This window comes from Engraulis encrasicolus, chromosome 11, assembly GCF_034702125.1.
Source record: "Engraulis encrasicolus isolate BLACKSEA-1 chromosome 11, IST_EnEncr_1.0, whole genome shotgun sequence".
Classification (NCBI taxonomy): domain Eukaryota; kingdom Metazoa; phylum Chordata; class Actinopteri; order Clupeiformes; family Engraulidae; genus Engraulis; species Engraulis encrasicolus.
The window spans coordinates 6,998,142-7,014,575 of NC_085867.1; the positions used below are offsets into that span (position 1 = coordinate 6,998,142).

The 16,434-nt window shown below is 43.1% G+C and overlaps 1 protein-coding gene across 1 annotated transcript; it reads right to left on the reverse strand.

Moving 5' to 3' along the window:
* Positions 1–11,456: 11,456 nt before the first annotated feature.
* Positions 11,457–13,941, reverse strand: ubc (ubiquitin C). The gene is made up of 2 exons (XM_063209819.1): positions 13,828–13,941; positions 11,457–13,012 (listed from the first exon to the last, which is right to left on the reverse strand). The coding sequence occupies exon 2, from the start codon at positions 13,003–13,005 to the stop codon at positions 11,632–11,634; it is 1,374 nt and encodes a 457-aa protein (XP_063065889.1). The 5' UTR covers positions 13,006–13,012; positions 13,828–13,941; the 3' UTR covers positions 11,457–11,631.
* Positions 13,942–16,434: the final 2,493 nt, after the last annotated feature.

Below are 16,434 nucleotides of genomic sequence, written 5' to 3' on the forward strand. Positions count from 1 at the left end.
GGTTTAGAATAGGGTGACCAGATGTCCCGGTTTGGAGTTGTGTGTCCCAGGTCCCGAGCAAACTCTGTCGGGACACAAATATGTCCCGGTTTTGGCCACTATCAGGGTAAATATATGGAAAAGATTACATGTTTACGGGCCACAATTAATGGCAGCCAGCGCTTGTATAGAAAGTCAGAAGGAGTCAATTGTGATTTGTCATTCCTCCCCCTAAAATTGATTAGAATGCAGGAAATTGCATCTAAAAAATATTTTTTTTTCTGGGAGAGGACCCCCAGAACAACCCTCCAAATATTGTCCTTAAGTCACGGGCAAAGTATCCCGGTTTCTGACTACAAAAATCTGGTCACCCTAGTTTAGAATATTGACTGAAGGGCCAGATGTCGCAGACAACTTGCCTGTGTCAAAAATAAGATATTGCATACATGCGAACATAACTTCTCAGCTATGCCATTCCTGCCAATTGTAATTAAATGTATTTAGATGTAGCCTATGTAGTACTTGGTTAATCTTAAGTTGGCAAGAGCCCTGTTTTAGGTAGTCATTTTAAGAATGTTGAGTGATTGTATGAATTTGGATTTAAAAGTTTTCTTTCTTGAAAAGGCTCAGCTGGCTGCATGAAATGGCTCAACGGGCCGCATCTGGCCCCCAGGCCTGAGTTTGCCCACATCTGGTCTATACTGTAAGATCTGCAAAAGGCACTGAATTGATAGCAGCCATTAAAAGTGAATGCAGAAAAATACCAAGGACCGTCTTTGTGATCTGCGCTGGCAGCACCAGAACAGATGTCAATTTAAGAACAGGTGGTGAGAAAAACAATAAAATGATATCTGAATTCCATTACACCTTTTAAAATAAACACATGATTTACAATGATTAAAAGTCTGTATACATTTTGATACACCTTATAGTATTTGTATTGTTCCAATCAAATGTGTTGGTTTGGCTTAGAAAGTGGTGGGGACATTTATATGGTAAACCTAAAGAGATACCATGTCAATTCCCTGCTTTCTCTCACCATAGCTCCCTCGGGGGAGGGTTCCCACTCTTATGGAAACTGCCAGTTTCCCCCTTTCTCTCATTTAGTGCATGTGTTGTCAAGTCAGCGGATCATCTTCAGTTGTTGACTAATTGTTGTATCATGTAAATCCAAGTCACGTAGGAGACTCACCTAATTTACAATCATTCAAAGCAGGCTATGTGTACGGCTGTATATTGTTGATAGGCCTACACCCTGTATTTGTATAGAGGAAGTGGTACACAATGCCATCTTTAGCAACGTGCTAGGCAGGCGCGGCCGGTTCATTAAGGGCAGATGGGCAGTGCCCCCCCAAAGACTCTTCCTCTGAGAAAAGTAGATCCATTCAGAAATTGTAGATAAAATATGTATTGCAACCTCAATCACACTGGGAATCGTATTACATCAATGTTGTAGTTTGTGACGATCTTTGCGAGTGGAATCGGGTTTTATTTTTGTTGAGAAGTCTAGTTTACACCTAGTGTGGCTGTTTAACGTTAGGGTCTATGGCCACTGGCCTGGGCAGATTTCTCAGCGCCTCAGCTAAGCCCGGCCCCCTCGCCCCGATCCCATTCTACAAAATTAGCACTGTAGCATTACTTAGCATAATATCATAACATAAGCGCGACTTTATGGACACTATCAGGGCAGATGTATGATCTGCCCTGACCAATGACACGGTGGCCCTGCCTGCTTTGAAAAAAGACACAGCAAACATATTACTCCGCTCATCTCTAACCTGTGGGATTTTATTAACTCCATTGCCGCAAATTTCCCTCACAAAATCGGTGGATTAAACGGATAACCATGTCGGATTTGACGAAGGATATGTGTTGGCTGGTGAAGGATTCACGTTTGGGGTAGGTACAGTTTGTATATTTGCTATTGCAAAGTTTAAGGTTTTATGACCGAAGTCTTTGCATAATGGGTAACTGTCTGTTATTTAATGAAATTTGAGGGCTTGCAATGTTGAGACAGCAAGCAAATGTGTAGCTTCGTAAAGTATGCTGCTGCTACCCCCACGACTAGCCGACTAGTTGACGACATTCTCTGAGAAGCTGCGTTGGGCTTACTACATAGTTTAAAACAAAGCGCGGGGATTATGAATCAAGTCTTTGTGAAATAGGGAAACTGGAAGTTATTTAATGAAATATCTGAGCTTATTGAGCTTGGGATGTTGTTGACAGCTTCATTTATGCTCAGTATTGTCTGCTGTGTCCCCGAAAAAGCTAAAAAATACACTTGCACCCGGTCCTGCCTAGCATTGCAGAACAGGAGCGAGTCTGTTGATGAGCTCCCCTGTTAAGTTTTAACCATGGCTACTCGTTTCGAAAATAGTCACGTCCTTCCCCGGTATTGATGGCATTTGGTTCTGTGGTGCATTTAAACCGGCAGCAAGGGGACGACTGACTGAATTGAATAGTGTTGCAGGGCTTTGGTTGCATCAATGTAATGTACGAACGGTGAAGGCGAGATGCTGTGCTGTGCTAGCCTTTTCCTGATTGCTGTTGCTGACCGGTTGCGTGGAGTGCGTGTCGTGTTGCTTGTCGCAAACTCCAACTCCGCGAGCAGACAAAGCATTTTTTTGTTAATGTCTTAACATGTGTATGCAGTCACTCTGCTTAAATGAGCAAGAGAACTAGCTGCGTGGAGAGAACTGTCAAAAACAGCTTTCTTCAGAAGTTGAACAGATAACGCGCATGCCTGGTGCGGTGTATCACGGGAGGTGGAGTTTTACTAACACACCAAACACTATGGGAAAACGCTCTCCTGTCTTGCCTACACACGCAATGAAACTCGTAAATTATACCGTATTGATTTAATTATTATGGACTTGATCGCCAAAATTTCTGCCCTGCCTGTTTCCCCAGCCACCGGCCGCTACTGGTGCTAGAATATTTTATTAATATACTGAAACTTCCTGGTATTAAGAAATGCATAGCTTGCAATAGAAACTTGAATCATCAGCATGAAATATCATGTGATCATCAACTCAATTCAAACATTACCAAGACGCTGATCATGGAGAGCTAACATAACTCAAAATGTTCAGTGCTTTGGCCCTACTGTGGCCATCCGGTAGGGCTCTCACCTGCCATGTGGTTGACCTGGGTTCGATTCCCGGCCTGGGTCCTTTGCCGACCACTCTCCCACTCATTTCCTGTCCTTCTCTTCACTTAACCTGGTTCCCACGCAGATGGAGTTTAACGAAGATGCACGCAGCACGAAGGGTCTGCATGAGAGCCAGGCTACTCTTCACTCTCCTGTCCAAATAAAGTTGATTTTTGAAAAATGTTCATTCACCAGTGTGATTGAGGTTATCCTGCATTAGTGCGCCGCTCGGGGCTCGAACCCACAACCTACCAGTCAACGCTCCAGTTCGGGCATTGGGGGCACTGCACGATACCGCTGAGATTAAAAAAAAAAAAAAAAACAGTCCAAAAGCTCAATGCTACTGATACTGTATGAGGCTTCAGGAGAGAGGTCTACTAACGTTCTACGTCACACTCTGCTAGTTGGCCTCCGTTACACTCGCGCAGAGGCGATTCTAGGGTCAGGTGGGGCCTCAAGCGAAAATGCAAAAGAATGAACATTTGAACCAAAATCACCACTACTGTAGTACAGTATGGGCTGTTATTCACTATCTAGGGCTTGGGGGCCCCAAGCGGCTGCCTGCCTTGCCTGGTGGCAAGATGCGCCTCTGCACTCGCCCCCCTAAACCTCACTCCCATCCAGGTCATGGCACCAGTGTAACTGAGGTCATCCTGCGCTTGTTCGCCACTTGGGGCTCGAACCTGCGACCTACCAGTCAACGCTCCAGTTTGGGCATGAGAGGCACAGCATGATACTGCTGAGATGAGGCTTCAGGAGGGAGGTTTACTAACGCCACACTCTGCTAGTTGGCCTCCATTACATAAGGCCTTCCTTACATTACCAGTGGTGCAGTGGTTCCTAAAATGTTTCGGCCCGGGCTGGGACCCCATTTGACATCTCAAATTTCTTTGGACTCCATACACATTTTTTTCCAGACCAAAAAAAAAACATGACGAGATACGGTAACTTCTATACTATTAAACCTATAGATATTTATTATTATTACATTGCATTTGGCAGACGCTTTATAACCAAAGCGACTTACAATTTAGGACATAATCATAGCTATTAGCCAACATTACTAGCAGATACAAAGTGCACATATACAGAACAGCAAGTGCAGATGCAAAGAAGGGTTAGTTAGTTTTTTTTTTTTAAAGTAAAGTAGAGTAGCCTACACACACGTACACATCATGTCAAGAGGCTGGCCTGGGACTAGGGCAGCTCAAGCATTAGTGTGGTTAGATAGTCACGACAGAGGAGAGTCTTAACTCGCTTCTTGAAGGCTGAAAGAGATGTGCTTAGTCTTGCTGCCTCTGGGAGACCGTTCTACCACTGGGGAACAACGACAGGGGTAACATAGGTCCTTTAAGGTTGATTGAATAGGCCTGGCCTACCAAATGTGCCGCCGCATTCTGGACCATCTGCAGTGATTTTAGCACACAAGCAGTAGTATAAAGTTACTCTACTCTAGTCAACGTGGGACATGACCGTGACCTGAACCAGTCGTCGTGTAGAGCAGTGTTTCTCAGGGGTGCCACGGAAACGTGACTGATAAATAAATTATGTAATATGAAACATATTTGTCTAAATTGATACGTTAATGATAGTCAGTGGAATCTTTCATCTGCCATTTACGCACAATAACGTAAATATAGCTCGCCCCAGTCAGCTGCAACTTTGAATGTAGGTTGTGTGACGTCTCCAAATGTGTTACTTTTCTAAGCTTTTGTGGTATCGGATGCGATGCCATGTTACGGCTTGTTGGTTTGGGGTGCCTTGAAATTTGTCATGAATTGAAAGGGTGCCTCGCCTAAAAAAAGGTTGAGAACCCCTGGTGTAGAGTATTGGGTAAGCACAGGTCTGATTTACAGTCTAAGAATGTATGCAGCGTTTCAGTCAAAATATTTACTAGTTATTATGTTACGACAATAACCTGATTATAATTTTGCATTTCTAGCATTTTCAACTTCACTAATTTAAAACCATTTTGAGCTGTAGATGTATGATGATAGATACACATAGGCCCAGCGCTCTCAATTAACACCAGCCAACTGGCTAAATAAATGCTGGTGAAATTTGAGTTTGGCTGGTATAAAAGACCAACTTACAATATCCACTTTGACCCATTAGTCAGTGTGTGTTTAGTTAACATCTACTAGCAATTTTGGCTGGTGATAAAAAAAAAGTTAATTTAGAGCACTGGACAGGCCCCTACTTAGTAAAAAAAGACACACCATACAACTTTCTCTCACCATAGCTCCCCCTGCTGTCTCTAAGGAAATTGACACTCTTATGGAAATGGCCAGTGCATAGAGGTAGAAAATAACACTAGAGAGGACCCCGCCCCCCTTTTACGGCAATCTGTAGCGGCCATTATCTGTAGGTAGATCAGAGAAATGGAAATTAACGGAGAACGAGGCTCACCTCTGTCAAAAATGGCTTAATCATGTGAAAATGTCCATCAACACACTATACAAGGACAATAGTTGAAGTGTGTTGCTAACTATGTTCATAAAATATATTATTTGATTTTTAAATGCATTTTATCGACTCATATGATTTCAGTAGATATGTAGCCTGACATTTCAAATCTGGTCTTTGATTAAAGTGTTACTTTATATTTACACAGTTTTAGTTAATTTCTTGACAGGGGTGGGCGTGTTCTCCATTGACTTGCATTGCCTGAAAGTACCTACACTACCTACGGAAGTTGGGAAGCTCCAGCTGCCATTTCCCAGTGCTGTCGCAAATTGCTGTGTCCTCTCTAGTGTTATTTTCTACCTCTATGGGCCAGTGTTTCCCTTTCTCACCTTGAGTGCATGCATTTTCAACAGTGTTGAATAAAATACTGGACAATCTCGACTACAACTATGAGTACCCTAACAACATAGCATTTTGTTATACGTTCAAGTCTCTGACCAAAATACAACTTGACCCACTTCAGCCTGATGCTGCAAATACACTGTTTGGCCTTTGGTCCCTGAGGCGACATATAAGCTGCATTCAGGCTCGAGATTTGAGTTTTTTTGTTTTTTTTTTTACTGAAAATGTGGGTGTTAGAGCTGAATGAACACATTCTAATGCAAGATGTGGGTCCTAGATTTTAAAAGCAGCTTATTTCATGTTTTTATGTGGCTGAGATATTTAGGTTTTAGGTAGAGGGCTCCTTTTTCCAAAAAGGGCTTGGGAATTCAGCAGGCGTTTTTGGCAGGTGCCTTAGGCTGAAATGTTAAAAGACAAGTTAAAGGTTAAAGTACAAGTGCACTATTATGAACATGAAGCCCCTTTGAGTTGTCTGCAATGCTTCAGAGTCCCCTCACTGTTTTAAAATGTTTGGTGCTGTCTCAGTTATTTGGCTAATTAAGATTTTATCTCAATTGGCTTTAAAATGGCCATCTATGGCATGTCCAAATATTTTTTTGTCAAAAGAATGCACACTTGCATTCCCCAACAATTCTGAAAGTGAAATATGGCTTCAGTCATTTTTTGTTGTTGTTGCTATTTTGTGAATGAAATGTATTCGAAATGTATTAACAAAAATGCTACATAAAACACGACAGAAGCCAGGTTTTGCCACAATGGAATACCAGTGAACACCACTTATGGTGAGCGTGGTGAGCGGCACATTCTTGAAAACAAATGTTAAGCTAAATGTTGCAGAACAGATTTGGACATGCCCAATAGACAGCCATCATAAGGCCAGTTGAGACAAAATCCAAATTGGTCAAATAACGGAGACAGCATTTGCTTTTGGGAAAACGTTTGTTTTCGAAAGTATGCATCTCACTAAGTGGTTACTAAGTGGCATTCCCTAACAAGCTTGAAGGCAAACTATGGCTTCTGTCATTTTTTTATTTGCCACTTTGGGAATTGCACTTTGGGCAATACATTTTTTTTAATGTATTTTACAAAATTCTACATGAAACACGACAGAAGCCATGTTTTCACTACAAAATTGTTATGGAATACCAGTGAATACCCCTGAACAGTTGGTGACAGATGGTGAGTTACACAGTGTTGAAAACAATTTTTTAGGGTTAGGCAGTTGGGGGTTGTAGGTTCAAATCCCTGACCCCTCCCTACACCTTCATCCATGGTAGAAGTGCCATTGAGCAAGGCACCTAACCCCACATTGCTCCAGCAGGGACTGTAACTAATACCATGAAAAAACATAACAGTAAGTCGCTTTGGATAAAAGAAAGCGTCAGCTAAGAGTAATGTAATAAAAGTGCTCAGGGCTGGCGCCAGGCATAGTCAGACTAGGAGGTCGTCTCTAGGGCACCAAATTCTTAAGGGCGCCAAGTCCCACTGAATTGGAACATTAAGCGAAATAAAGCATTAAGCTTTATATTGACAATTATTATTAATGGGCATTCAGTACATACGTAGGTAGTAGATCAGCTGTCCTCTATCAGATGTATGACACTACAGTATGTTTACACATGCCAATTTCTAATTCCACCAAAAGCAAAGAGGGGTGCTCACCTAGGGCACCAAATTGACTAGAACTGTCCCTGAAAGTGCTGTTGCTTGTGCTGCAGGACAGGAAAAGGAAACCAGCTTGTGCTGAGTCAGACCTGACACCTGATAATCAGAACTGAAATTATGTAATATATTGTTAAAGGACAACTGCACTATTTTGAACATTTAGTCTCTTTTCTGAATTGCCTTCTGAATAGACCATGCACTTTATTCAACACTGTTGAAAATGCATGCACTCACGGAGAGAAAGGGGAAACACTGGCCATTTCCATATGAGTGTCAATTTCCTTGGAGACAGCAGGGGGAGCTATGGTGAGAGAAAGTTGCATGGTGTGTCTTTTTTACTAGGTAGGGGCCTATCCAGGGCTCTAAATTAACTTTTTTTTTAATCACCAGCCAAAATGGCTAGTAGATGTGAATCATCCTGCTAACCCAACTCACACTCACCACTGGGTCAAACTGGCTAATAAGTTGGTCTTTTCTACCAGCCAAACTCAAAGTAGTTTGTCTCAACTGGTCTTATAATGGCCGTCTATGGCATGTCCAAATCTGTTCTGAAAACCCCCCTTGACATTTGTTTTCAAGAATATGCCACTCACCAAGTGTTTAGTGGTGTTCACATATTTCGCTTTCAAACTTGTTAGGGAATGCAAGTGAGCCAACCTAATCACTTAGTGAGATGCATACAGTGAAAAACAATTTTAAGAAGAAATTTGGACATGCCCATCGACGGCCATTATAAGGCCAATTGTGACAAAATCCAACTTCAATGGAGAAAACAGTAAAAAATAAAAATGGTGAGGAGTGAGGACCACTCCACTTAATTGAAGACAATTCACTTATGGCACTTATCCTTTAATAGTTAAAGTATGACATCATCTTCTGTGTTGTTAATACAGGATGGCGTACGCTAGGCCTGTATTTAAATTTGTATGGATTTTGAGGACCAAATGCTTAACCATGATTCTACCGTAGGCACAGGCAGAACAATTATACACAGGGTCCCAGGGCAAAACACTGATAGGGCCCCCAATATGGTCTTCCAAAGTCATAATAGGACCCCCATCACCAATACGGGAGGGTCCTGGGCCCAGGGGCAAATGCCCTGCTCGCCCCTCCTATAACTCTGCTCCTGACCGTAAGCCTACCTGTAGTAGCCTACTATCTTGAAAACGGCTAACTGCAAATAAAATCACAACTTTGCTTTTGCAGCACCAAGGACAAGGTCTGCAATGTTGCAATAGTGAGCAGATGAGGATCTGGGACAACACAAGTTGGCATTTCTGGGACAGAAGTCACAAATCTGCTTGTGTGACAGTTTCTCATTTTTTTTCTTGTCATATGCTGACGGTGATAGTTTTTTCAGCTTGACTGACTTCAAACTTGATGTCCACCAATAGGATTTTCAAAGCGGCGCATGATCTGATTATGCATTACAACAGATCTTGTGAACACTTGCACTGTTTAAAGGTGCACTGTGTAAGATGGTGGCCAGAGTATAGGTAGGCCTATTGCGACTGTAATGCTGTTCAATGAAATGAACACTTTGATGAATTTGATAGTGTTGGTATTCATGAAAAAGGAAGCATTTGTGAGTGGGCAGCATATTCTGGAATAGTTTAGTTTAGTTTATTTAGTTTAGTTCAACAGGGATGCACAATACACATTGATTACAGAAGTAAACAGATGGCTTGTGCCAGATTATAGCTATATAGCTAATTTCCATCTGCAGTCCCTGGACAGGTAAAACAAATATTAAAATACAATAACATAAACAAGATATAAACAAGTAAGCACATCCATAGGCCATGGGTCACACACACACACACACACACACACACACACACACACACACACACACACACACACACACACACACACACACACACACACACACACACACACACACACACACACACATTAAAATGGCATACATTGTGAGTCATATTTTAAAAAAAAACATATGATTAATGTTGACAAGACTGGTTGGTTAATATCCATTTTTTCACACCCCTTGAGAAGGCCTGATAATCAGTAATACTTTTTAGGTTACTGGGTAGACTATTCCATGTTTTGGTTGCCCTGAAGGAGAAGGCTGACTGAGGAAAAGCAGTTCGTCGGATTGGGAGACTACAATCACCCCTAATGGTGGATCTTGACGTTCTGCTCATCAATTCAGAGCAGGGTTGAACAAATGTTCTTAGGGGTGGGGGTGCTGCATTGTGAATAATTTTATGGATTAGCCGCAGATCAGAAAATTGTATGATGTTTTCAAGGCTGAGCATATTATACTTGCTCAGTATAGGACAATGGTGGTACTGAAAAGATCTTCTATCTAGGACCTTCAGGGCCTGCTTGTATAGTGAATCAATGGATGTTAAGACAGTCTTGTTGGCCTGGGACCAGCTTGATAAACAATAATGCAGGTGGGACATAATCATAGCATAGACATAAGTCACAGCAGCATCAATACTCAGAGAGTTACGGATATGTCTAAAATTTGATATGCTATACTTTACAGTATTACCCAGCTTTTTAATGTGTTTCTTAAAACTAAGAGTAGAATCTAAGGTCACACCTAAATATTTAAACTCAATTTAGAATTGCCCTGCCTGCAGTGGGTTCTCCTGTGAAAGGCAGTTTCAATGTTGACATTGGGATGAACTTTCACAGCATGAAACTGCATTGTAAACTGCAACGTACTCTTCTGCAAGGTAAAAACCCTTTACCTGGGCAACAGATTGCACCCCCCACTATTAGGCCTACAGACGATGTAACTGCAAGCCTATGACTGAGGTTACAGTGGGTGCGTTAACATGAAGCGAGATTAAAAAGTAGGTCAGAGATGACTGGCAGGAAGTGTGACGCATTTTGGTTTCTTTATGGCTACCTGGCTTATAGCCTAGAAATCAAGACGGCCCTAGCAGCGCCCTAATTTTATTGAATCCTCCAAGGGCCATACTATCAACATCAACCAGGATTTCCCCTGCACTTTAGGCCTATATTGAAGGTGGCCACCTTTAAAACATACCGGTCCCCTGACAATGTAAGTGAGTCGTATTGCAAATGTAATTTCTAACATTTCTTTTCACATGTCACAATATTAAAATTGTGTCGGGGGGGGGGGGGCAGATGAGACAGCCTCAAGGACCATGTAGGTTACCCAATGTCCACCTGTTAAGAGTTTATGTATGCTGTCAGGGATTGCTCATGTTGTATATTGCGCCATATATCCATAGGCACACTTGTTAACCAATCTTCCTTATGCAACATAACCTGTCCCTGAGGTAAGAGACCCACAGCCTCTAGGCTAGCTGGAGATTTGCTACCACCTGGTGGTCAACTGTGATTCGAGTGAAAACAATGGTTTGTTGACAGCCACATCTTCCATGCTAAAAATATCATTTTATTTTGGATATTTACACATCAGGGACTAATAAATTTCCCTTCTTTCTGTATCATAGATTTGTCACCATCGTCTCAAACATCTGAAGCACAAAAAATAAGCCTCAAAGGTTTACATCTAATTGAATCACAGCACAATTACTCACAAATGTAATGTTATGCATCTAATTAGCAATCACCATCACACGATGGATACTGCCCGAAACGTTCATAGGCAACTAGAGAAAGGAAAATTTGAAGTGCCGTCCTTCGCTTCAATCCCTTATCTATGTGGGATTCAGCACCCACTTAACTGCATTAACCATTAGGTGACAGTGTGAGCGCGTCTCCTCCACTTTATATACACCTGTAATTACACATTGGCTGACTCATTGGTTGAAACATTAAACTACATTAACCTTTCCATCATACCTTTTAACAGATAAATATGCATTATATAAAATACACTTCAACATTTATTGCAGGAATGCTTGAACTTTATTAAAATGAAATAGGAATGTGATGGGTGGGGTTGGGGGGCATGTGGGTTAAGAACTTTGAGGATTCAGGTTGGGGAGAGGTGTGGGAAGGGAAAGGTGAAGAGGTAAGGGGAGGGAGTGAGACATCGCTTGCATCTGAAGACAGAGCACTCAGTTGCCACCACGGAGACGCAGCACAAGATGGAGGGTGGACTCCTTCTGGATGTTGTAGTCGGACAGGGTGCGGCCATCTTCCAGCTGCTTGCCGGCGAAGATCAGACGCTGCTGATCAGGGGGGATGCCTTCCTTGTCCTGGATCTTGGCCTTGACGTTCTCAATGGTGTCACTGGGTTCCACTTCAAGGGTGATGGTCTTGCCAGTCAGGGTCTTCACGAAGATCTGCATACCACCACGCAGACGCAGCACAAGATGGAGGGTGGATTCCTTCTGGATGTTGTAGTCGGACAGGGTGCGGCCATCTTCAAGCTGCTTTCCAGCGAAGATCAGACGCTGCTGGTCAGGGGGGATGCCCTCCTTGTCCTGGATTTTGGCCTTGACGTTCTCAATGGTGTCGCTTGGCTCGACCTCAAGGGTGATGGTCTTACCAGTGAGGGTCTTCACGAAGATCTGCATACCACCACGCAGACGCAGCACAAGATGGAGGGTGGATTCCTTCTGGATGTTGTAGTCGGACAGGGTGCGGCCATCTTCCAGCTGCTTTCCGGCGAAGATCAGACGCTGCTGGTCAGGGGGGATGCCTTCCTTGTCTTGGATTTTGGCCTTGACGTTCTCAATGGTGTCGCTTGGCTCGACCTCAAGGGTGATGGTCTTGCCAGTGAGGGTCTTCACGAAGATCTGCATACCACCACGCAGACGCAGCACAAGATGGAGGGTGGATTCCTTCTGGATGTTGTAGTCGGACAGGGTGCGGCCATCTTCCAGCTGCTTTCCGGCGAAGATCAGACGCTGCTGGTCAGGGGGGATGCCTTCCTTGTCTTGGATTTTGGCCTTGACGTTCTCAATGGTGTCGCTTGGCTCGACCTCAAGGGTGATGGTCTTGCCAGTGAGGGTCTTCACGAAGATCTGCATACCACCACGCAGACGCAGCACAAGATGGAGGGTGGATTCCTTCTGGATGTTGTAGTCGGACAGGGTGCGGCCATCTTCCAGCTGCTTTCCGGCGAAGATCAGACGCTGCTGGTCAGGGGGGATGCCCTCCTTGTCCTGGATTTTGGCCTTGACGTTCTCAATGGTGTCGCTTGGCTCGACCTCAAGGGTGATGGTCTTGCCAGTGAGGGTCTTCACGAAGATCTGCATACCACCACGCAGACGCAGCACAAGATGGAGGGTGGATTCCTTCTGGATGTTGTAGTCGGACAGGGTGCGGCCATCTTCCAGCTGCTTTCCGGCGAAGATCAGACGCTGCTGGTCAGGGGGGATGCCTTCCTTGTCCTGGATTTTAGCTTTAACATTTTCAATTGTGTCACTGGGCTCCACCTCAAGAGTGATTGTCTTGCCAGTCAGGGTCTTGACAAAGATCTGCATCTTTACACTGAAATAGAAACAAAATGAAATTAGGTTCAATTAATTTAGGAGTACAATAATGACAATGACATTCAAATTGACAAATTGGAATTGAAACCTACCACTGTGCCACAACAACTATAAGGCGTTAAGAATTTGATTAATTTTCAACCAGAAGGGCGGAAACAAAATACTCGAAAGCTCCACCCATTTACGAAATGACAGTCAAGCTACCTCCCTAGTAACCCCTCTGGCAACCATTTTGGATCAACATTCATGATGCTAGTTGCCGGTCATAAACAGTCGGCGACGTTCCTGATAAACATTCGTTCGTAAAACGGTAGCGACACAAATTCTGTTGAAAGAAGATGAACATGACAAAATATTCTAGGTTTAGTTGGTCATGTTCACCATTTGCAAATAAACCCGCCCATTAGCTCGACAGGAGGGAAGCAAAATGCCTCCAGTAATGGTAGCTACGCAGCCAGAGCCCTACCGGTAATTAGCTTTTCTAGCTAGCCGGCTGTCGTCGGTTAGCTAGAAATACCGGGAGGGTCTACTTGGCAACCGAGTATAGGTACGATCATACATTAAATTCCATAAACATGTACATGACCCAATAAAAACATTATTTCAGTGACATGTAAGCGTACACGTCAAAACGACATACGAGAATTAAAAAGAACTCGAGCTTGATTAGCTTTAGCTACAGTGACTAGCTGTTTCGACGCCTTTCAACAGGATGGCTCACATACACTTCGAAAAAATGTAAAATCATTCACAACAGAATACAGTAAATGCCACCGAAAGCGTGTTTATGATTTGGTTTCGACAAATACTCACAAACAAATGTTCCTTGTTTAAGGTGACAACGACTGATGAACTTCTTCTGTCTTCAGGAAACGAGTCTGAATTCGAAAACAAAGGGCGGTTGTATTTATACAAAGCTCTTGGTGTATCCCTCCGCCGCTACACCCTTGGCACTAGAACTTGCGCCGTTCGATTATTTTGTTTTTTAAATCCACACGTTCATAAAAATTATGTAAAAATGGATTTGACGAAGTGTGTTGTAGATTTAATTCATGCAATCATTCAAGTTGGGAGGAAGGAAAAGAGTTATATATCGAATGTGGGTCGAAAGTGCGGAAGTAGAAAATCCCTAACTGAGAGTGAGTCGTCATTTTGAGAAACAAAAATCATTCCGCAGATGACTCAGGATTCTAGAAATGGGGCAGTTTTCGTGTTGTGCAAAGGTCTAGTTCTATCGTTATGAAACAATCGAAATGTTTCTTGATTACATTGTAGTCAAATGGTGTAATGTATGGAACCAATCGTGTGACTTATTTGTCGGTAAACATGACGTGATCTATCCTAGCCTCAGGAGAGACTTGCTATTTTCGACATCAGCTTCGAATGTTGTCTCATAGCTGCTAAACTGTCGTAATGTCTTTTTCAACTTTGGGCAGAAGTTTATTTGGATGATGGCTTGAAAAGCTGAATAGCCTACCGTTTATGTTGGCTCTGCAAATTACCCCTGCATAACCTGCTGCAATGATAACGTCACGGCAAAAAACATGCGTGGGTCACAATAATATCAGCCTAGCCTACTAAATAGGAGAAGGGCTATGGTTTCAATCTTCCATAATGCTATTTTATAGGATGGGATTTCCACTCGCCTAATCTAGGCTGTCCTGTTTGGGGTGTTTTTTGTGACAGTCATTAGAGTACGTTCGACTGTAACATCTCACAGTGACTCCAAAAGTACAAGACAGCCAACATATCAGCCTAGTGTGGGTCAGCCTAAATAGGACCTCCTCCACCCAAGGCCTACGTTATTTTCTGGGTTAGGTTGGCCAACATCCAGACAGGCCTACTGAACTTGAGACTAGGTCAGTGTTTTCCTAACAAACGTTGCGAAATAAAAGGCCATTTGTTTTTTTGCTGTGTCAGTCTCTAGGCCTATGCCCCTTTTAAATGCACGTTTGCCATGGGTTGATCAGATGTCAACATAAAAAGCCTACCAGGGATATTTTCCAGAAGTGAATAAGACATTCATAAGCCTGCTGTCGATAGGCTTACCACATGCTTTTGCTGTCAGTGAAAAACTGTATAGTGTGAGTTGTTGTGTTTTGCCTGCCACAAGCTTATTAGGCCTCCGGAAACTGAGACTGTGCCCAATAGAGTGGCCCAGCTGTTCATCACTCGTATGGCCTACCAGGCCCAATGCCACCGTGACAGAGTCTTCCATGTAGCTGCTCCTATTCTTTGGAACAATCTGCCTAGCCAGACCACATCCAGAATGCCCTTCACTGGCCATGTTTAACACCTTAAGTCAGTGGTTCTCAAATGTACCACCCGAGAAAATATTGAGCTCTCCGAGTACCACTTTGACGACCAATATTAGAATATCGCAGCAAAGGCCTTCCATATTCACTTTTGCCAGTCAATACAGGAGAGGTTCATAACGGCATCAACAGCTACGGTCACATTCAGTGCACGTTTGTTTTTAAATTTCTTACTTGCCTAGTATTATTCTGCATTATGTTTTCAGATTCATACAGTTCAATATTACAGAATGTGAGACCAAAGAGACATTTTTGACTGCAACAACTTGATCAGCCTTCAAATCAATGCACAACAAATGTATTCTTCGAAGTACCACCAGAGATGTCTCAAGTACCACCAGTGGTACACGTACCACAGTTTAAGCACCACTGCATTAAGTCATATTTTTTCCTGGAGACTTATGGATGCTAGTGCCACAAGCACATTCACTTACATGCATCACATCATACATGCGTCACGCACACACACGCATATATTTCTACACGATACCTTGTTAAGTGACCTTGGGTGTTTCATTCTATGGCTTGTTTCAATGAGCCATCTTTAAGAATTCTATGGGCTATATACTCTACACAACGCTTGTGCGTAACAATGGCAAACATTGTCCTGAGTAATGGTCCGCTCTAGTGAGCTGTTTCAGGGATAAACCGGTTCTGGGAGAACTCGGAGCAGTCACGTTGAACATTGAAAAGCCCGCCCTTGCGCAATTGCGGTAACCTACAGTACAGTAGCCTACCTTCTGGGTGCTGCCATATGGCATGCATGCCTGCACTACCACCTTAACTGGTGTTTAGTTCCAGAGGTCACACCCACACCCACAGCTGTCCCTGAGCTTGTGCAGCCTGTCTGGTCTCATCCCTGTCATTCTGTTTCTCTGACTGTGCCACATATGGCGCTCTCTTGTTAGGCTGCATTGTGTCCCCCTCCACCCACAATGTCAACAAGAGGTATGTGTTGTGTGTGTGTGTGTGTCATATGCCATGTCACTGTTTTGTTTCTTTTAAACCAGCTGTAATACTCAGTCACATTCATAAACAGATTCTCAGTCATGTTTATTAACAGATTTTTTATTGGAAATAACGTCTAGCAAAGACACACACACAC

Excerpts from the sequence above, each read along its gene's own strand:
- ubc (XM_063209819.1), bottom strand. The coding sequence starts at position 13,005 with ATGCAGATCTTTGTCAAGACCCTGACTGGCAAGACAATCACTCTTGAG.